The sequence below is a fragment of the Glycine max genome, chromosome 8, assembly GCF_000004515.6.
Source record: "Glycine max cultivar Williams 82 chromosome 8, Glycine_max_v4.0, whole genome shotgun sequence".
Classification (NCBI taxonomy): Eukaryota; Viridiplantae; Streptophyta; class Magnoliopsida; order Fabales; family Fabaceae; genus Glycine; species Glycine max.
Genome location: NC_038244.2, coordinates 12,246,297 through 12,262,540, shown reverse-complemented (window position 1 = coordinate 12,262,540; position 16,244 = coordinate 12,246,297). Strand labels below are relative to the sequence as shown.

The 16,244-nt window shown below is 39.6% G+C and overlaps 1 protein-coding gene across 2 annotated transcripts in view; it reads left to right on the top strand.

Moving 5' to 3' along the window:
* Positions 1-16,244, top strand: part of LOC100780527 (callose synthase 2) — a 30,621-nt gene that overhangs the window by 12,232 nt on the left and 2,145 nt on the right. For both annotated transcript variants that reach the window (XM_006585300.4, XM_041018203.1), the window contains 15 exons: positions 50-173; positions 256-353; positions 425-554; positions 729-880; positions 1,141-1,250; positions 1,464-1,583; positions 1,710-1,778; positions 1,863-2,052; positions 2,138-2,294; positions 2,664-2,783; positions 2,866-2,984; positions 3,091-3,174; positions 14,837-14,949; positions 15,041-15,270; positions 15,345-16,142. In XM_006585300.4, the coding sequence (XP_006585363.1) occupies positions 50-173; positions 256-353; positions 425-554; positions 729-880; positions 1,141-1,250; positions 1,464-1,583; positions 1,710-1,778; positions 1,863-2,052; positions 2,138-2,294; positions 2,664-2,783; positions 2,866-2,984; positions 3,091-3,174; positions 14,837-14,949; positions 15,041-15,270; positions 15,345-16,142 (2,614 nt within the window). The remainder of the gene's footprint in view (positions 1-49; positions 174-255; positions 354-424; positions 555-728; positions 881-1,140; positions 1,251-1,463; positions 1,584-1,709; positions 1,779-1,862; positions 2,053-2,137; positions 2,295-2,663; positions 2,784-2,865; positions 2,985-3,090; positions 3,175-14,836; positions 14,950-15,040; positions 15,271-15,344; positions 16,143-16,244) is intronic.

Sequence of the window (16,244 nt, the reverse complement as noted above, 5' to 3'; positions counted from 1 at the left end):
ATAAAGTTTGATACACCAGCATTGTTACATTATGGTTTCACAAATGCAGGGTTATACAGAATATTTTTCAAAGAGTTGATGTGCACATAGAAAACAAAGCTGTGCTGAATGAATTGAATCTGAGTGCTGTCCCCAGTCTATATGAACGATTTGTCAAACTGATTGAACGTTTGGTAATTATTTTGTAACCAGTAATGTTACATTTTCTGTTTAATCAAGTGTGAATTTTAACCAATTTTTTTGTTATTTATTCAGTTGGAGAACAAAGAGGAGGACAAGGATTCAATTGTGATTCTCTTGCTTGACATGCTAGAGATTGTGACCAGAGACATAATGGATGGAGACATTGAGGGGTAAGACCTTTGAAATTTTTGTATCCTTTGCTAATATGATAAATTTTGGATTCATTATCATTCTCTTGTAGTTTGCTAGACTCAAGCCATGGTGGGTCTTATGGGAAAGATGAAAGGTTCACACCCCTTGAAAAACAATATACATTTTTTGGCAAACTTCAATTTCCTGTCAAAACAGATATTGATGCTTGGACAGAGAAAGTAAGTTTCAAAATAAAAAATGTTATTATTAAGGAACATAAAAATTATATGTTTCCTCTCAACCTCATTTTACCCAGATTTTGAATGTCTGTAATTCTATTACTAGTTTGTCGGTGTACTTATCCCTTGTGATGATATGGTTTATTCATTTTATTAGTTTGTTGTTTTTGACAGATAAAAAGGCTTCATTTACTTCTTACTGTCAAGGAGTCGGCTATGGATGTTCCATCCAACTTGGATGCTAGGAGGCGTATTTCTTTCTTCTCTAATTCATTGTTTATGGATATGCCACCTGCTCCCAAAGTTCGGAATATGATGTCCTTCTCGTAAGCTCATTCCATCTCCAACTTATGTTGCATATTAGAGCATCATTTTGTGATTTATTATTGAGTAAATTACACTCCATTATCTTAAGTTTTGTCAAAAGGACAACAAATACTATATAGTGATAGTGACTTACATATGCTCTGTATGATTATGATATATAGAATAGTGATTAAGGAACATTTTGATGCACAACAAAAATGTCTTGGATATAATCTCTATATACACTATATTAATGCCATTATATATCTTGATTTTGTAGTGTCTTGACACCTTACTTTAAGGAACCTGTTCTTTTCTCCCTAAGTCATCTGGGAGAGCCAAATGAAGATGGAGTCTCTATCCTCTTTTACTTGCAAAAGATATTTCCAGGTTTCCCCATTTCCTCAAGATATTTGTCAAAGAACTGTTTGACCTAAAAACGTACGTTGTTGTATCAAGATAAAGCACAAAAATGGTTGCCACCATGCAGGAGTCCTTGGCGGTTGAAATATTGTAAATTTTGGTGGGGGCATTACCCCATTACCAACTGCTTGGTCCATCCTTGCTAATGATGTGTACTTTTTTCCTCAAATATCACTGCAGATGAATGGAAAAACTTTGTTCAACGTTTTGATAATAAAAGTGAAGAGAAACTCAGAGTAGAGAATGAAGAAGAACTTCGTTTATGGGCATCATACAGAGGCCAGACATTGACCAAAACTGGTACAAATGACTTCCTCACCCTCCACCAACCTTTCTACATGTCAGATGCATGATTTAAGGTTCTATTTTCATCGTATAATTATGAATTTTCTCTATGCCTTTTCACTTTATTCTCGCCAAGTGAAGTCCGAGGAATGATGTATATCCGACAAGCATTGGAGCTACAGGCTTTTCTTGATATGGCAAAGGATGAAGGTACATTGTGGAAGATTCATTGAAAGAGATATCATTACCTTATCTATTATTGACTGAGCTTAATGTTGTCATTTAACTTCGCAGAATTAATGAAAGGTTACAAGGCTGCAGAACTAGAGAGCAAGGAAAGTACAACCGGTGAGCGGTCGTTGTGGACTCAATGTCAATCATTAGCTGACATGAAGTTCACTTATGTAGTTTCATGTCAACAATATAGTATTCATAAGCGATCTGGTGATCCCAGGGCAAAAGAAATTTTAAAGCTTATGATTAAGTATGTCTCAAATTAACCTGCTCACTTTGTTATAGCTTATGCAAACACTGTCCTATAACATTCAGCACTAATGTTATGATTGCAGGTACCCATCTCTTCGAGTTGCTTACATTGATGAGGTTGAAGAGCATAGCAAAGGCTCATCCCGAAAAACAGATAAGGTTTATTATTCAGCTCTAGTGAAAGCTGCATTACCAGCAAAATCAAATGATTCATCTGAAGCAGTTCAGAGTTTAGACCAGGTACTGTTCATAGACCATTCTTGGAATTAACAAAAGTCAATAGATTTAGATTTGATGAAAGTCCTGCACATTATTATATTGTAAAGCCTAGTTGTGAAAGCTAAATACTGAGTAAAAAACCAAAATTGATATAGTCACACAAGTGACAGACCATTTCTACAACAAAAGAATCAGGCACATCCTGAGGCATCTTTTCTGAAAAAATAGAAAAATGATTTTTCCTGTATTTTTGCAATTAGATATTGTGTAAAGTAATGAAAAAATTCTAGATGGATAGACTCTTCTCAAATATATCCAGCACTATGATATATTCTTTACAGTTGCAACTTGCAAAGGTTTTCAGCTTGTTGATTAGTTGTTTTGGTGTAGGTAATTTACAAGATAAAGCTTCCAGGACCTGCAATATTGGGTGAGGGGAAGCCAGAAAATCAAAACCATGCCATAATTTTCACACGTGGGGAAGGCTTGCAAACAATTGATATGAATCAGGTCTTCAGCATTGTTTATATATATAAAAGTAGGGAAAGCTAGCTTTTAAAAAAATTCAGATTGCTAAATATATGTGTAACAGGATAATTATATGGAAGAAGCTTTCAAAATGAGGAATTTGCTGCAAGAATTTCTCAAACAACATGATGGTCCAAGAATGCCGACAATACTTGGACTCAGAGAGCATATATTTACTGGCAGGTATGATCTATTGTATCAATATCAATTTACTTGGTATCGTTTCTGATATAAACTGAAATCTATTTGTGTTTTCTGTTTATCTTTATCTACCTTTTGTTGCTTGCAGTGTTTCATCCCTTGCGTGGTTTATGTCTAATCAGGAGCATAGTTTTGTGACAATTGGACAAAGATTGTTGGCTTACCCCTTGAAGTAAGTTTTTTTGTTCTTTGGTTTCAGTATTTATTGGAGGCTTGTGATGAGATGTGTTGCAGAATACTAACCTGATCTCCTATTTATACTATTAGTCTAGGTTAAATTCTAATTTAAGACAACTAGTCAACTAGTTCAAGCCAGCAAAGTAACAGTTACACTATGGAGATAATTAGGCTTCTAAAGCTATAAGAATTATAATATTCTTAGGTACTTTGAAACCAAATAGAGCTGTAGCTACATTTTTTGGGTATTTTTCTTTTTTTTTTTTTGCTCAGCAAAATTATATATATTAAATATTAAGAAGTACCAGAGGTACTGTAGATACAAATAAATGTTTAAAACACAGCTGGTACAGAGAAATAAGCCCCAGCTAAACCCCAAACTCAAAAAACATACATGCTTCACCTCTTGGAAGAGATGGCAGAAATAACCCTCCCTTTCTAATTAAACAAATACATCTGACAAATTGGACGACCACTGGTTGAAGTGAGTATCGAAGTCTTTTTCCATAACCTTGAGCCAGGACCAAAGTAAAAAGAGCGCGTCTTCCATCAGCTTACTTGCGTTAAAAGCTTGGTTATCAAAAACTAGCTTGTTTCTATGATGCCATATGGTCCTAGTGAGGGCTATCCACCAACAACTCCATCTCATATCCTTTGTTCGAGAAGCATTCAACCTGCAATGATGCAAGAAGTGATCTTTCGGATCTTTGGGGAAAGCACCCACTGATTTGACCCATGCGAGTGTCTCCCACCACAAGGGAAGAACCTTGCTGCAGTTGAAAAAAAGGTGCGCTGCATCTTCATCGAAGTTGTTACAGAACGGGCATAGTGGATCAGCTATCTCCACTTGTCTTCCTCTTAAATTCATCTTCGTTGGTAGACGGTCTTTGATGAGCCTCCATGTAAATACCTTTTCCTTGGGTGGTATTTTAAGTTTCCACAGAAGCGAGAAACTCCCATCCTCTGATTCCCCCCTTACTTCCCCCAGCAGAAACTTATATGCAGATCTGGTCGAATACATTCCATTCGAGTCATGCTTCCAAACCCATGAGTCTGATCCTTGATGCTGTACTGCTAGCCCTCCTGTTTCCTCTAGGAATTCAGCAGCCATTGTAGCTTCACTATCAAATAGGTTTCTCCTCCATTTGAAGTTCCATTCCCACCCTTCCTCCTTATGACTTCCCAAGCAACTAATAGGTTGCTGATGTTGGTTAGATACTTGATACAGCATAGGGAATTTTTCTTTTAAAGATCTGTTGTCTCCAAGCCATTTGTCCTCCCAAAATCTGATCATGTCTCCACTCCGCACCTTCCACTCCATTTGATTATTTATATTTAATAGCTCCTCTTGTTGGTTGAGCTTCCGAAGGTCCTTCCACCAATGGGAATGAAGGCTGCTGTTTCTTTCCTCATCTAAATTTCTCCATCCCCCATACTTTGAGTTCAAGATTCTGGTCCACAGCTGTCCATTCTGATGGAACATCTCCCATCTCCACTTACCAAGCAGAACTAAATTAAATTTCCGCAAGTCTTTAACGCCTAAACCTCCTCTCTCCTTAGGTAAACAAACTGTGCCCCACTTTACCCATGCGATCCTCCTTTGCTCCACACCTCCACCCCAAAGGAAATTACGCTGAATCTTGACTAACTTGTCTACTACTTTGCCGGGTACCCTGAAAAAGGAGAAAAAATAGATAGGAAGCACTGTTAAGATTGCATTGATTAGAGTGACTCTCCCTCCCAAGGAAATGTGTTTTTGTTTTCATCTCGTAAGTTTTGCCTCACACTTCCTAATAATCGGGTCCTAGGTCTCTCTACGTCTTGGATTTGCCCCAATGGGGATACCAAGGTAGGAAAAAGGCAAAGACAGCATACTGCAGTTCAAGAACTGTGCAGCTTCCAAACACCACTGGTTTGATACCGAGACTGCCCCAAATCGACTTTTTGCGAAATTAATTTTAAAACCAGAAGCTAATTCAAAACCTCTGAGAATTGCTTTCAAAACCCTCACATTCTCCATTGTCGCTTCCCCGAAGAAGATGGTGTCGTCGGCATATTGTAAAATACTGACGGGCTCCTTATGTTTGCCCACTAGAAAGCTGTTATAAAGGTTTCTGGCCACAGCTTCTCTCATTAAGCCAGTGAGGCCTTCAGCAGCTATATTGAACAGCAGAGGTGCAAGGGGGTCACCTTGTCGGATACCTCTATGAGGAGAAAATTCTGCAGAAGGGCTTCCATTAACCAAAATAGATACCGAAGCTGAACTGAGATAGCCTGTGATCCATTTTAACCATTTGGAGCAGAAACCTAGTCATGTCATCATAAAATCAGGAATTTCCATGACAGGGAATCATAGGCTTTTTCGTAGTCAACCTTAAACACCAAGCAAGGTTTTTTACACCTTTTTGCCTCCTCCAAAACTTCATTAGCAATCAGCACACCATGCAGCAGATGCCTGCCCTTCAAAAATGCAGTTTGCCTCTCATCAATTAAATCCGGCAGCACTGTTTTCAATCTGTTTGCCAAAATTTTCGCCACAATCTTGTAGATACACCCAATAAGAGAAATAGGCCTGATATCATTGAGAGACTGGGGATGCTTAACCTTGGGGATAAGGGTGATAAAAGAAGCATTTCCACCCTTCGGAAAAACTCCATTGACATGGAACTCGTCAAGGAATCTGGAGATGTCAGGTTTAAGAAGCTCCCAAAATTGCTTAATAGACTTAAAGTTCAAGCCGTCGGGTCCTGGACTCTTATCACTCCCGCACTGCCATACAGCTGCCTTAATTTCCTCCTCATGGAAGCGGCCAACCAGTATTTCGTTTTGTTGATGTCCGATACTTCGGAAATATGCCCCGTTAATTTCTGGTCTATCATAATCAGGCTCATTGAATCTGTTTTGGAATAAATTGCGGACTTCTTCTTTTACTCTAGTTGGCTCCTCGACCCATGACCCTCCAATCTGCACTCCTTTTACTGCGTTGACCCTGCGGTTATAATTTATGAGCCTGTGGAAGTATTTTGAATTACAGTCCCCCTCCTTGATCCACTTTGTCCTTGCCTTTTGTCTAAGCAAGGACTCATGGGCTTGGGCCGCTGTCCACAGGTCCTCCTGTAATTTTTTACGTGCTGCCGCTGTGTCAGGAGATAAAAGGCTGATATTGCTGCTCACTTCCAGGTGGTTTAGCTCCAGCTGAATTTGTTTTATCTTCTCAGATATGTCTCCGAAGTGGTCTTTGTTCCAAAGCTTTATCTTTTGCTTCAGGATCTTAAGTTTCTCTTTCAAAGAGAATCCCCCCCAACCTCCTGGGTGAGTGTTTGCCCAGGTTTCCTTGACCATGTTTTGGAACTGCTTGTTCTTCAACCAACAGTCAAGGACCCTAAAAGGTTTGGGTCCCCAATCAATGGTTTTAGATCTCAGTAAGATAAGGCAGTGATCAGAAAAATCTCTATCTAGGATAAATTGAGTGCTGTCAGGCCATTTAGATACCCATTCGTCAGATACAAAGAACCTATCCGGCTTACTCTTTGCGGTCCCATTTGGTCTGATCCAAGTATGTTTCCTGCCCAAGCAAGATACTTCTTCTACCGCTAGGTCAGATATCCACTCATTGAATTCTGTGATGCTGTTAAGGTCCCCCTTCCTTTGGGACAAGCTTACCCTCTCAGATGGATGCCTGATACTGTTGAAGTCTCCCAAAACACACCACAAGCCCTCATTCTGAGGGTTTTTCAACTGCCTGATAGAGTCCCACAGAGCTCGCTTGCCATCTATGTCACACGGAGCATATACATTGACGATAAACATTTCCTGCATGTCTTGATGCCAAACACCCTCCAGCAAAATAAGGCCTCTGCCATTGACCCTCCTTTCCACTTTAAAGACCTTGTCATTCCAAATACAAAGCAATCCACCAGCTGTATTTGACGCCGGCTGAGTCTCCCAATTCAGATCTGTGTCCCCCCACAAAGCTTGACAAACACCCCTGTCTATCTGCTCTCTCTTTGTCTCCTGGATACATAACAGATCAACCTGGTATTTGGTTACCAATCTACGAATTGATGACCATTTCACCCCTCTCCCCAGCCCCCTAATATTATAAGAGATAATATTCATGATGAACTGGTTCTGATTCCTAATTCTTGTGCTTCCTTTCTGTCTTTAATCTCCATATCTGCGATTTTTCCTATGATTAAAGATTGCTCTGCCCCATAGGTCAGCCCCAACCCTTTTGCCACTTCCCATTGAGCATTAGCCTCATCCCGGATCAAAGAGTCTGTTGAACTTGATGCCTGGTTGATTTCGAGCTCACTTAGATCATGGTCCAATTGGGTCTGTGATCCAACATCACACTGCTGGAATGTTTCTAATAAATTATGCTCGTCCATCCTCAAATCTGCCACGGTACTTGTTTCTGCATGTGGGGAAGCTAAACTGATGTTTTGGGCCTTCTCCTTTCTACACCCCTTACCCCTAACGTACACCTTCAGAGCACTTCCATTTTCTGCAAGGTTCTGATAGTAAGTAGTGAGTGGGCCTTTTGAATCATCTCCCTGAATGTTGTTTACTAGGCCCATGTGGTTGCAGGTATCTAAAAAATCGTTCACGAGGGTGTTACCAGCATGGCCCAATTTGATGTTAGGCCCATCAGGTTCCACAGCTAATAAACACGAGGGGTCTTCTTTCCTTAGAATCTGCTGAGACCCGTTGAGGCATTTAATGCCTTTCTCCTTTTGACCCTGTGCATGGCTCATTGACTGACCCTCCACCAGACTCCAATCCACTCTCCCCTTTGGTGTTCTGACAATAGCTATCTCCTCCGTATCATGCCTTTCAGGTTCTTGGCCCTTACAATTGGTATCAGAGCTCCATTGTAGGGGCCTAATATTGAGTGCATGTGAGGAAAACAGTGAGTGTGTGAGGAAAACAGTGAGTGTGAGTCAAGAAAGAAACTGCAGTTTTTCTTTCGAGTAGAACGAGTTGAGAAGAATGGCAGAAGGTGGGAGTAGCAGTTTCGTGCAGCCTGCAATTCCAAGGTTTAATGGTCATTATGATCATTGGGCAATGTTGATGGAGAATTTTCTCCGCTCCAAAGAATATTGGGATCTCATTGAGAATGGGATATTGATGGTGGCAGATGGAATAGAGCCTACGGAGGCACAATGCAAATTGATCGAGGAGCAGAAGTTGAAGGACTTAAAGGTAAAGAATTACCTTTTCCAGGCAATAGATCGTGAAGTCCTTGAAACAATCCTTAAGAGGGACACGGCAAAAAATATATGGGATTCAATGAAGCAAAAATTCCAAGGTTCAACCAGGGTCAAAAGGGCTCAACTGCAAGCTTTACGCAAAGATTTTGAGATTCTTCAAATGAAGGAAGGAGAAACAGTGAATGCATATTTTTCTCGTACTTTAACCATAGCCAACAAAATGAAGGCTCATGGTGAAAGTATGAGTGAAACAGTCATTACTGCAAAGATTTTGAGATCAATGATCTCAAAATTTGATTATGTGGTATGCTCAATTGAAGAATCCAACAACTTAGACGTGATGACTATTGATGAGTTGCAAAGTAGTCTTCTTGTTCATGAGCAGAGGATGAGAAGTCGTGGAGAAGAAGAGCAGGTTCTGAAGATCTCCCATGAAGACAAAGCAAGTAGAGGTAGAGGTAGAGGTAATGGTTCATTCAGAGGAGGTTGAGGAAGGGGAAGACAATCATTCAATAAAGCTGTTATTGAATGTTTCAAATGTCACAAGTTAGGACACTATCAATATGAATGTCCTGATTGGGAGAAAAATGCCAATTATGTTGAATTAGAGAAGGAAAAAGATGAAGAATTGTTATTAATGTCTTATGTTGAATTGGAACAAGACAAAATGGAAGAAGTGTGGTTCCTTGACTCCGGTTGCAGCAATCATATGACTGGAAACAAGGAGTGGTTCTCAGAACTGGATGAAAGCTTTAGCCAAACTGTAAAACTTGGCAATAATACCAGAATGGCTGTTGTGGGAAAAGGTATCATTCGTATGCAAGTGAATGGATTTACTCAGGCAATTTCTGGTGTCTATTATGTTCCTGAACTTAAGAATAATCTATTGAGCATAGGGCAACTTCAAGAAAAAGGCTTAACTATTTTGATTCAACATGGGAAGTGTAGGGTATATCATTCTGAGAAAGGATTAATTATGCAGTCAGATATGAGTGGAAATAGAATGTTTTCTGTGTTGGCTACCATGATACCAAAAGCTTCCTCGTGTTTCCAAATTGTATCAGAAAATGAATCTCATCTTTGGCATTGCCGCTTTGGTCACTTAGGCTATAACGGATTGAGGACACTTTTTGATAAGAAGATGGTAATTGGGTTGCCTTCAGTCAAGATTCCAAAGAAGATATGCATAGAATGTTTAACTGGAAAGCAACACAGAAACTCTATGCCTAAGAAGAGTTTATGGAGAGCATAAAACAAGTTACAACTTGTGCATGCAGACATATGCGGGCCTATTAAACAAGAATCAAATAGCAACAAGAGGTACATCCTAAGTTTTATTGATGATTTCACTCGTAAAACTTGGATTTATTTCTTACATGAAAAATCAGAAGATTTTTCCATGTTTAGAAATTTTAAAGCTCATGTTGAAAAGGAGATTGGTGCATATATTGCTTCTTTGAGAACAGATAGAGGTGGTGAATTTACCTCAAATGAGTTTGTAGAATTTTGCAAAAATCAAGGCATTAGTAGACAATTGACTGCAGCCTATACTCTTCAACAAAACGGAGTTGCAGAGAGGAAAAATAGAACGATAATGAACATGGTGCGTTCTATGTTAGCGGAGAAGCAGGTTCCTAAAATGTTTTGGCCCGAAGCTGTAAAATGGAGTGTGCATATCCTCAATAGATGTCCTACTGTGGCTGTGCAGAACAAAACTCTAGAAGAGGCATGGAGCAATGTGAAGCCAATGGTTGATTATTTTCGAGTTTTTGGGTGTGTAGCTCATGCACATGTCCCAGACCAGAAGAGAAGCAAATTAGATGAAAAAAGCAAGAAGTGTGTTTTCTTGGGAGTAAGTGATGAATCAAAGGCATACAGATTATATGATCCAGTTTCCAAGAAAATCATCATTAGCAAGGATGTGATTTTTCAAGAAGATGAATGCTGGAATTGGGGCAAAAGCAATGAAGAATGCAGATCAGATGTTTTAAAGTGGAACGATGATGGTGATGAGAATAACATGGAAGAAGGAATAGAAAACAATGAAGAAGAAGGTAACATTGAAGGAGAAGGCAGTGATGTTGATACAAGAAACTCAAGTGAAACTGGTGTTTCTTCTAGTGAATCAACTGAAAATGATTCACCAATTTTGAATGAAGGGAGGGTAAGAGGACCACCATCTTGGGCAATAGACTATGTAACAGGTGAAGGTTTGTCAGATGAAGATGGTCTGAATGCAATGATAATGCTCACTGAAGATGACCCACTTACATTTGAACAAGCTGTCAAGAGTAAGAAGTGGAGGGATGCAATGATGGCAGAGATAGAGTCAATAGAAAAGAACAAGACTTGGGAGTTAACTATTTTACCGAAAGGGGTGAAGCCAATTGGAGTTAAGTGGGTTTTCAAAACCAAACTTAATGAGAAAGGAGAGGTAGACAAGTACAAAGCAAGGCTAGTGGCGAAGGGGTATGCACAACAATATGGAGTTAATTATACTGAAGTTTTTGCTCCAGTTGCTAGACTTGACACCATTCGATTAATACTTGCTTTGGCAGCACAAAACAATTGGGATGTTTTTCAACTAGATGTAAAGAGTGCATTTCTTCACGGTGAACTCAATGAAGAAATCTTTGTGCAACAACCATTGGGATATGAGAAGAAAGGTGAAGAAGGCAAAGTTTACAAGCTAAGAAAGGCATTGTATGGATTGAAGCAAGCACCAAGGGCGTGGTATAGCAAGATAGAGGCTTACTTTGTTCGAGAAGGCTTTGAAAGGTGTTTATGTGAACACACACTGTTCACAAAGTCGAAGGAAGTAGGTAAAATTTTAATAGTAAGTCTTTATGTTGATGATTTAATATATACTGGAAATGATAAAAGTATGTATGATGATTTTAAGAATTCCATGATGTTGGAATTTGACATGACTGATTTGGGGAGGATGAGATATTTTCTCGGGATTGAAGTAATACAAAGTTTAGATGGGATTTTTGTGTGTCAAAGAAAGTATGCTCATGAAATTCTAGGAAGGTTTGGAATGGATAAAAGCAATCCAGTGAAGAATCCTATTGTTCCAGGCACGAAATTGTCAAAGGATGAAGCAGGAACCAAAGTTGATGAAACTTTGTTCAAACAGGTGGTTGGCAGTCTGATGTACTTGACTGCAACTCGACCTGATTTGATGTATGGAGTGAGTCTTATTAGTAGATTCATGTCTTGCCCAACTGAATCTCATTGGCTTGCAGCAAAAAGAATATTAAGGTATTTGAAAGGTACAACTGAGCTTGGAATTTTCTACAAAAAGAATGGTTGCACAAATTTGGTGGCTTACATCGACAGTGATTTTGCTGGTGATTTGGATGATCGTAGGAGCACTTCTGGCTTTGCATTCTTACTTGGTTCTGGAGCAGTTTCATGGTCTTCTAAAAAACAGCCTATAGTGACATTGTCTACTACTGAGGCTGAGCACATAGCTACTGCGTTTTGTGCCAGTCAATGTATTTGGTTGAGAAAAGTTTTAGAGAAACTTGGTCATAAGGAGGAAAATAGTACTTTGATTCAATGTGACAATAATTCTACTATACAGCTATCAAAGAATTCTGTTTTTCATAGCAGAAGCAAACATATTGATATAAGGTTTCATTTTCTTAGAGATTTGACCAGAGACAAAATTGTGGAGTTGAGTTACTGTAATTCTCAAGAACAAGTTGCAGACATAATGACAAAACCTCTCAAGTTAGAACAATTCTTGAAATTACGGAGTATGCTGGGAATGGTTGATGCGTCAGTTATAAACTAAATGTTTGTTTTTCTTTTTAGTTTAAGGGAGGGAATGTTGATGTGAATAGAAGTTAATAGAAGTTAAGAAGTTAGTGGTAGTTTCTTGTAAATAGGAGTTATGTGAAGTAGTTATATGGAGTAGTTATGTGGAGTCATTTTAAATATATTGTAACTGCAGTAGTCTATATATTGTAACTTTGTAACTGCAGTAATGGTATTTTTGAAGATTAAGAAAAAGAGCATTCTCTCTAAAACTTGTATGTCATTGTTCTTTTTAACAAATTGCATCCTCGTCTCCCCTAGGTTGGGCTGCACTATCAGGTAGGTGACACCTACCCACCGCTGTGACGAACCTGTCAGCCCTTGAGGATTGCGCCAAACCACCCTGGTCTTTACCCAATGGGTCAAAGAACCCCTGGTCCTCCGTTGAGGCGTTGTCGGTCCACCGAGCCAGCGCGCTGCCGGAATGTTGGAACCCCGTCGAGCGGGCACTCCATCGCGAGTATGGAGTGTCGGGGTCGCTATCATCGGACGGGATATCTTCCGACGACCCCATGTCCCTCCGGTGATGGCGCACGTTCGTGCCTTCAAAGTTGGCGTTCTCTTCCACCAGATAAGCTGAGTGAATCTCCTCTCCGACTTTAACTACCACTGAATGGTGGATTAATGGCTTCCACGGGGTTCTGACGAACACCCTGGCTCTGTCAAGCCTTCGCTTTTCTTCTACATCGTCATCTACGTCCACCAGATCTCTGATAGGTGCCATGATTTTTCAAAGGTACTGGATATCCCATGCATCTAACGGTAAGCCCCAACATTGAATCCACACCAGCCTAACTCCCGGTTTCATCTCTGGCTTCCACTTCTCCAGGGAATAAAACAACGACGTGCCCTTATCAGCTTCTTCGTTAACTAACTCTTCTGCCTTCATGTCCATGAGTCCGAGTAGGATGACCATATCGTCTCCTAAATACTTAGGCGTTACGTCAGATCCTAACGTCCAGGTGATTTCGTCTTCAGCTCTTTCGAACGTATCTATCTTTTTTAACCTTCCCACCCAAGCGTCCGTATACCACCTTTTGGGACCTTGTGGAATATTGAGGGTGACCGTAGAGTGTGATCTTCCTTGACCGCCATGTTCAGAGCTGGAGTACCTTCGGTGTCCTTCCTTCTGTTTGTTTGTAGCCACTATCTCTGCATATGTCCTGTTGGATGCGTCATTGCGTAGTGTCGAACTTGGGGCTACTGCTGCTCCACCTTTCTGTTTCTGTTGTTGCCCTTGCCTACCGTTATCAGGTGTACGATTACGAGGTATTGCTTTTGCTCTCCCGTACCTTGGTAAGTTGACATACATCTTCAGGCCGCCGAAAATGATGCTATCAAGCTGCTTTTCCAATCTGTTCTTGTCAGACACTCCCTTGAACCTCACAAACCCATACCTCCGACCTCTCATATTTCTCTGCTTAGATATGAAGACTTCCTTGACGTCCCCCCATAGTTTGAAAAGGGTCCAAAGGTCCTTCTCTGAGGCATCATCAGGGAACCTCGTGAAATAGTAAGAGGTAATGTCCGTTCTGTTCCTCCAATTTTGATGTTGGTAATTAGCATGTTGTCCGAGCCCGTTTCCTCTGTAGAGTTGCCTGGGATCCTCTCTATCACTCAGATGTTCTCTTCTTGGTTTGCCTCCCCTCCTGTTTCTCACGGTGATCCACTCACTCACTCCCTCTCTCTCTCTCTCTCTCCCACTCCCTCTCTCTCTCTCAGTCTCACCTTCACTCTCTCTCATGTTCTCCTTTAAACACAACACTTTTGGGTATTTTTCTACTGTTAGGTTACGTGTGAAAATAATGTCTTGATTTATATGTAAGTAGAATATTGCACTTATGAACTTTTCAGAGAGCCCTATTTCTGTTACTAAGTTATAATAAATTCCTGAGCCTGAAATATTAGTGATACCCGAACTTGGTTTCCAGTTGTTTATTCAATTTTGGATCAAAGGAAAGAGAGATATTGTTAGCCATAGATGATTCCAAAATCCATATGTCGTAAATTCAGGTACTAATGGTCAAATGGTTCCTAAATTGCTCAAATTTATATTTTATATAGTGTCTTCTGGTTGCAAGGATGGATTTATAAACAAACTCAATATTAGTACCCAACTAAACTAGCAGCTGATGTAGGATAAACTATCAATCTTAACCATCCATGTATGATTGTATGACCTAGATTTATAATTTTCACATTTCTAAAATGATAACTGTTCTCATTAGATATGTCCCCTATATAAAGAGTGATTTTTCTCTCTCTCTCTCTACACACATATATATATATATTTGGAGAGAGAGAGAGAAATACGATAAATGAGGAGTTTAGCCTTTATGAAAGTGAAAATGGATACCAGAAAAAGAAAAAAAAACTTTTAGCAAAAGGAATTTGTTTATATAAATATTTAAACCCATGCCAAAAATAGCCAGAATGATATTAGTTATATTTCCCTCCTTTTATTTTCTGATATATTCTTTCTTTCTTTATGTTAAGTTCAGTCAAGGTGCTAGTCAGAATTCAGATGCTGTCCAGTAGAAATATTTAGTTTCATGTCTCCACTGGCTGTGTCAATTATTGTTTGATGATCTTAGTGATGTTTTGTTGCCTTTCATTCAGAGTGCGGTTCCATTATGGCCATCCAGATGTGTTTGATAGACTTTTCCACCTGACAAGAGGGGGGGTAAGCAAGGCTTCTAAGGTCATCAACTTGAGTGAGGATATATTTGCAGGCATGTATTTTAGTTTCTCTTCCTGTATTTAATTTGTTTCTATTTCTTTCATGGAGGTATCAAATAGTAAAAGTTTACTTATGATCTGCAGGTTACAACTCTACATTACGTGAAGGCAATGTCACTCATCACGAGTACATACAAGTGGGTAAAGGAAGGGATGTGGGTCTTAACCAGATATCAATGTTTGAAGCAAAAATCGCTGCTGGGAATGGTGAGCAAACAATGAGTAGAGACATATACAGGCTTGGACACCGTTTTGATTTCTTCCGAATGCTATCTTGTTATTACACTACCATTGGCTTCTATTTCAGTACCTTGGTATACCCGGAACCTACCTTATTGTGGCATATATAAATATGATCCATCGCAAATACTGACTTTGATTTTAACAGATAACTGTCCTCACAGTTTATGTATTCCTTTATGGACGCCTCTATCTTGCCCTTAGTGGACTCGAAGAAGGTTTGAACCAAAAAAGAGCTATTCGAGACAACAAAGCTCTTCAAGTAGCTCTTGCTTCTCAGTCAGTTGTGCAAATTGGATTTTTGTTAGCCTTGCCTATGTTGATGGAAATTGGCTTGGAGAGGGGATTTCGTGAGGCTTTAAGTGAATTTGTACTAATGCAACTACAGTTGGCTCCTGTATTTTTCACATTTTCTCTTGGAACAAAAACACACTATTATGGAAGGACATTGCTTCATGGAGGTGCAGAGTACAAAAGCACTGGTCGCGGTTTTGTTGTGTTTCATGCCAAATTTGCTGATAACTATAGGCTTTATTCCCGCAGCCATTTTGTTAAAGGGATTGAATTGATGATTCTGCTTGTGGTCTACCATATATTTGGCCATGAATACAGAGGAGTGCTTGCCTATATTTTAATTACCGTAACAATGTGGTTCATGGTAGGGACATGGCTTTTTGCTCCCTTCCTTTTCAATCCATCAGGTTTTGAGTGGCAGAAGATAGTTGATGACTACACAGATTGGCAAAAATGGATAAGCAACCGTGGAGGCATTGGTGTATCTCCTGAAAAAAGTTGGGAATCCTGGTGGGAAAAGGAACATGAGCATCTCCGGCACTCCGGAAAGCGTGGTATCGCTACTGAGATAATATTATCCCTCCGCTTTTTCATTTATCAATATGGCCTTGTTTATCACCTTTCAATCACTGATAAGACTCAAAGTGTTTTGGTAAGTGCTTTTCTCACATGGCTCTCCACAAGAGTACTCTTTTGACTGCTTAATTGCTTATGATCTTAGTAACTAGGATATCGATTTAATTTTAGTTGCTAT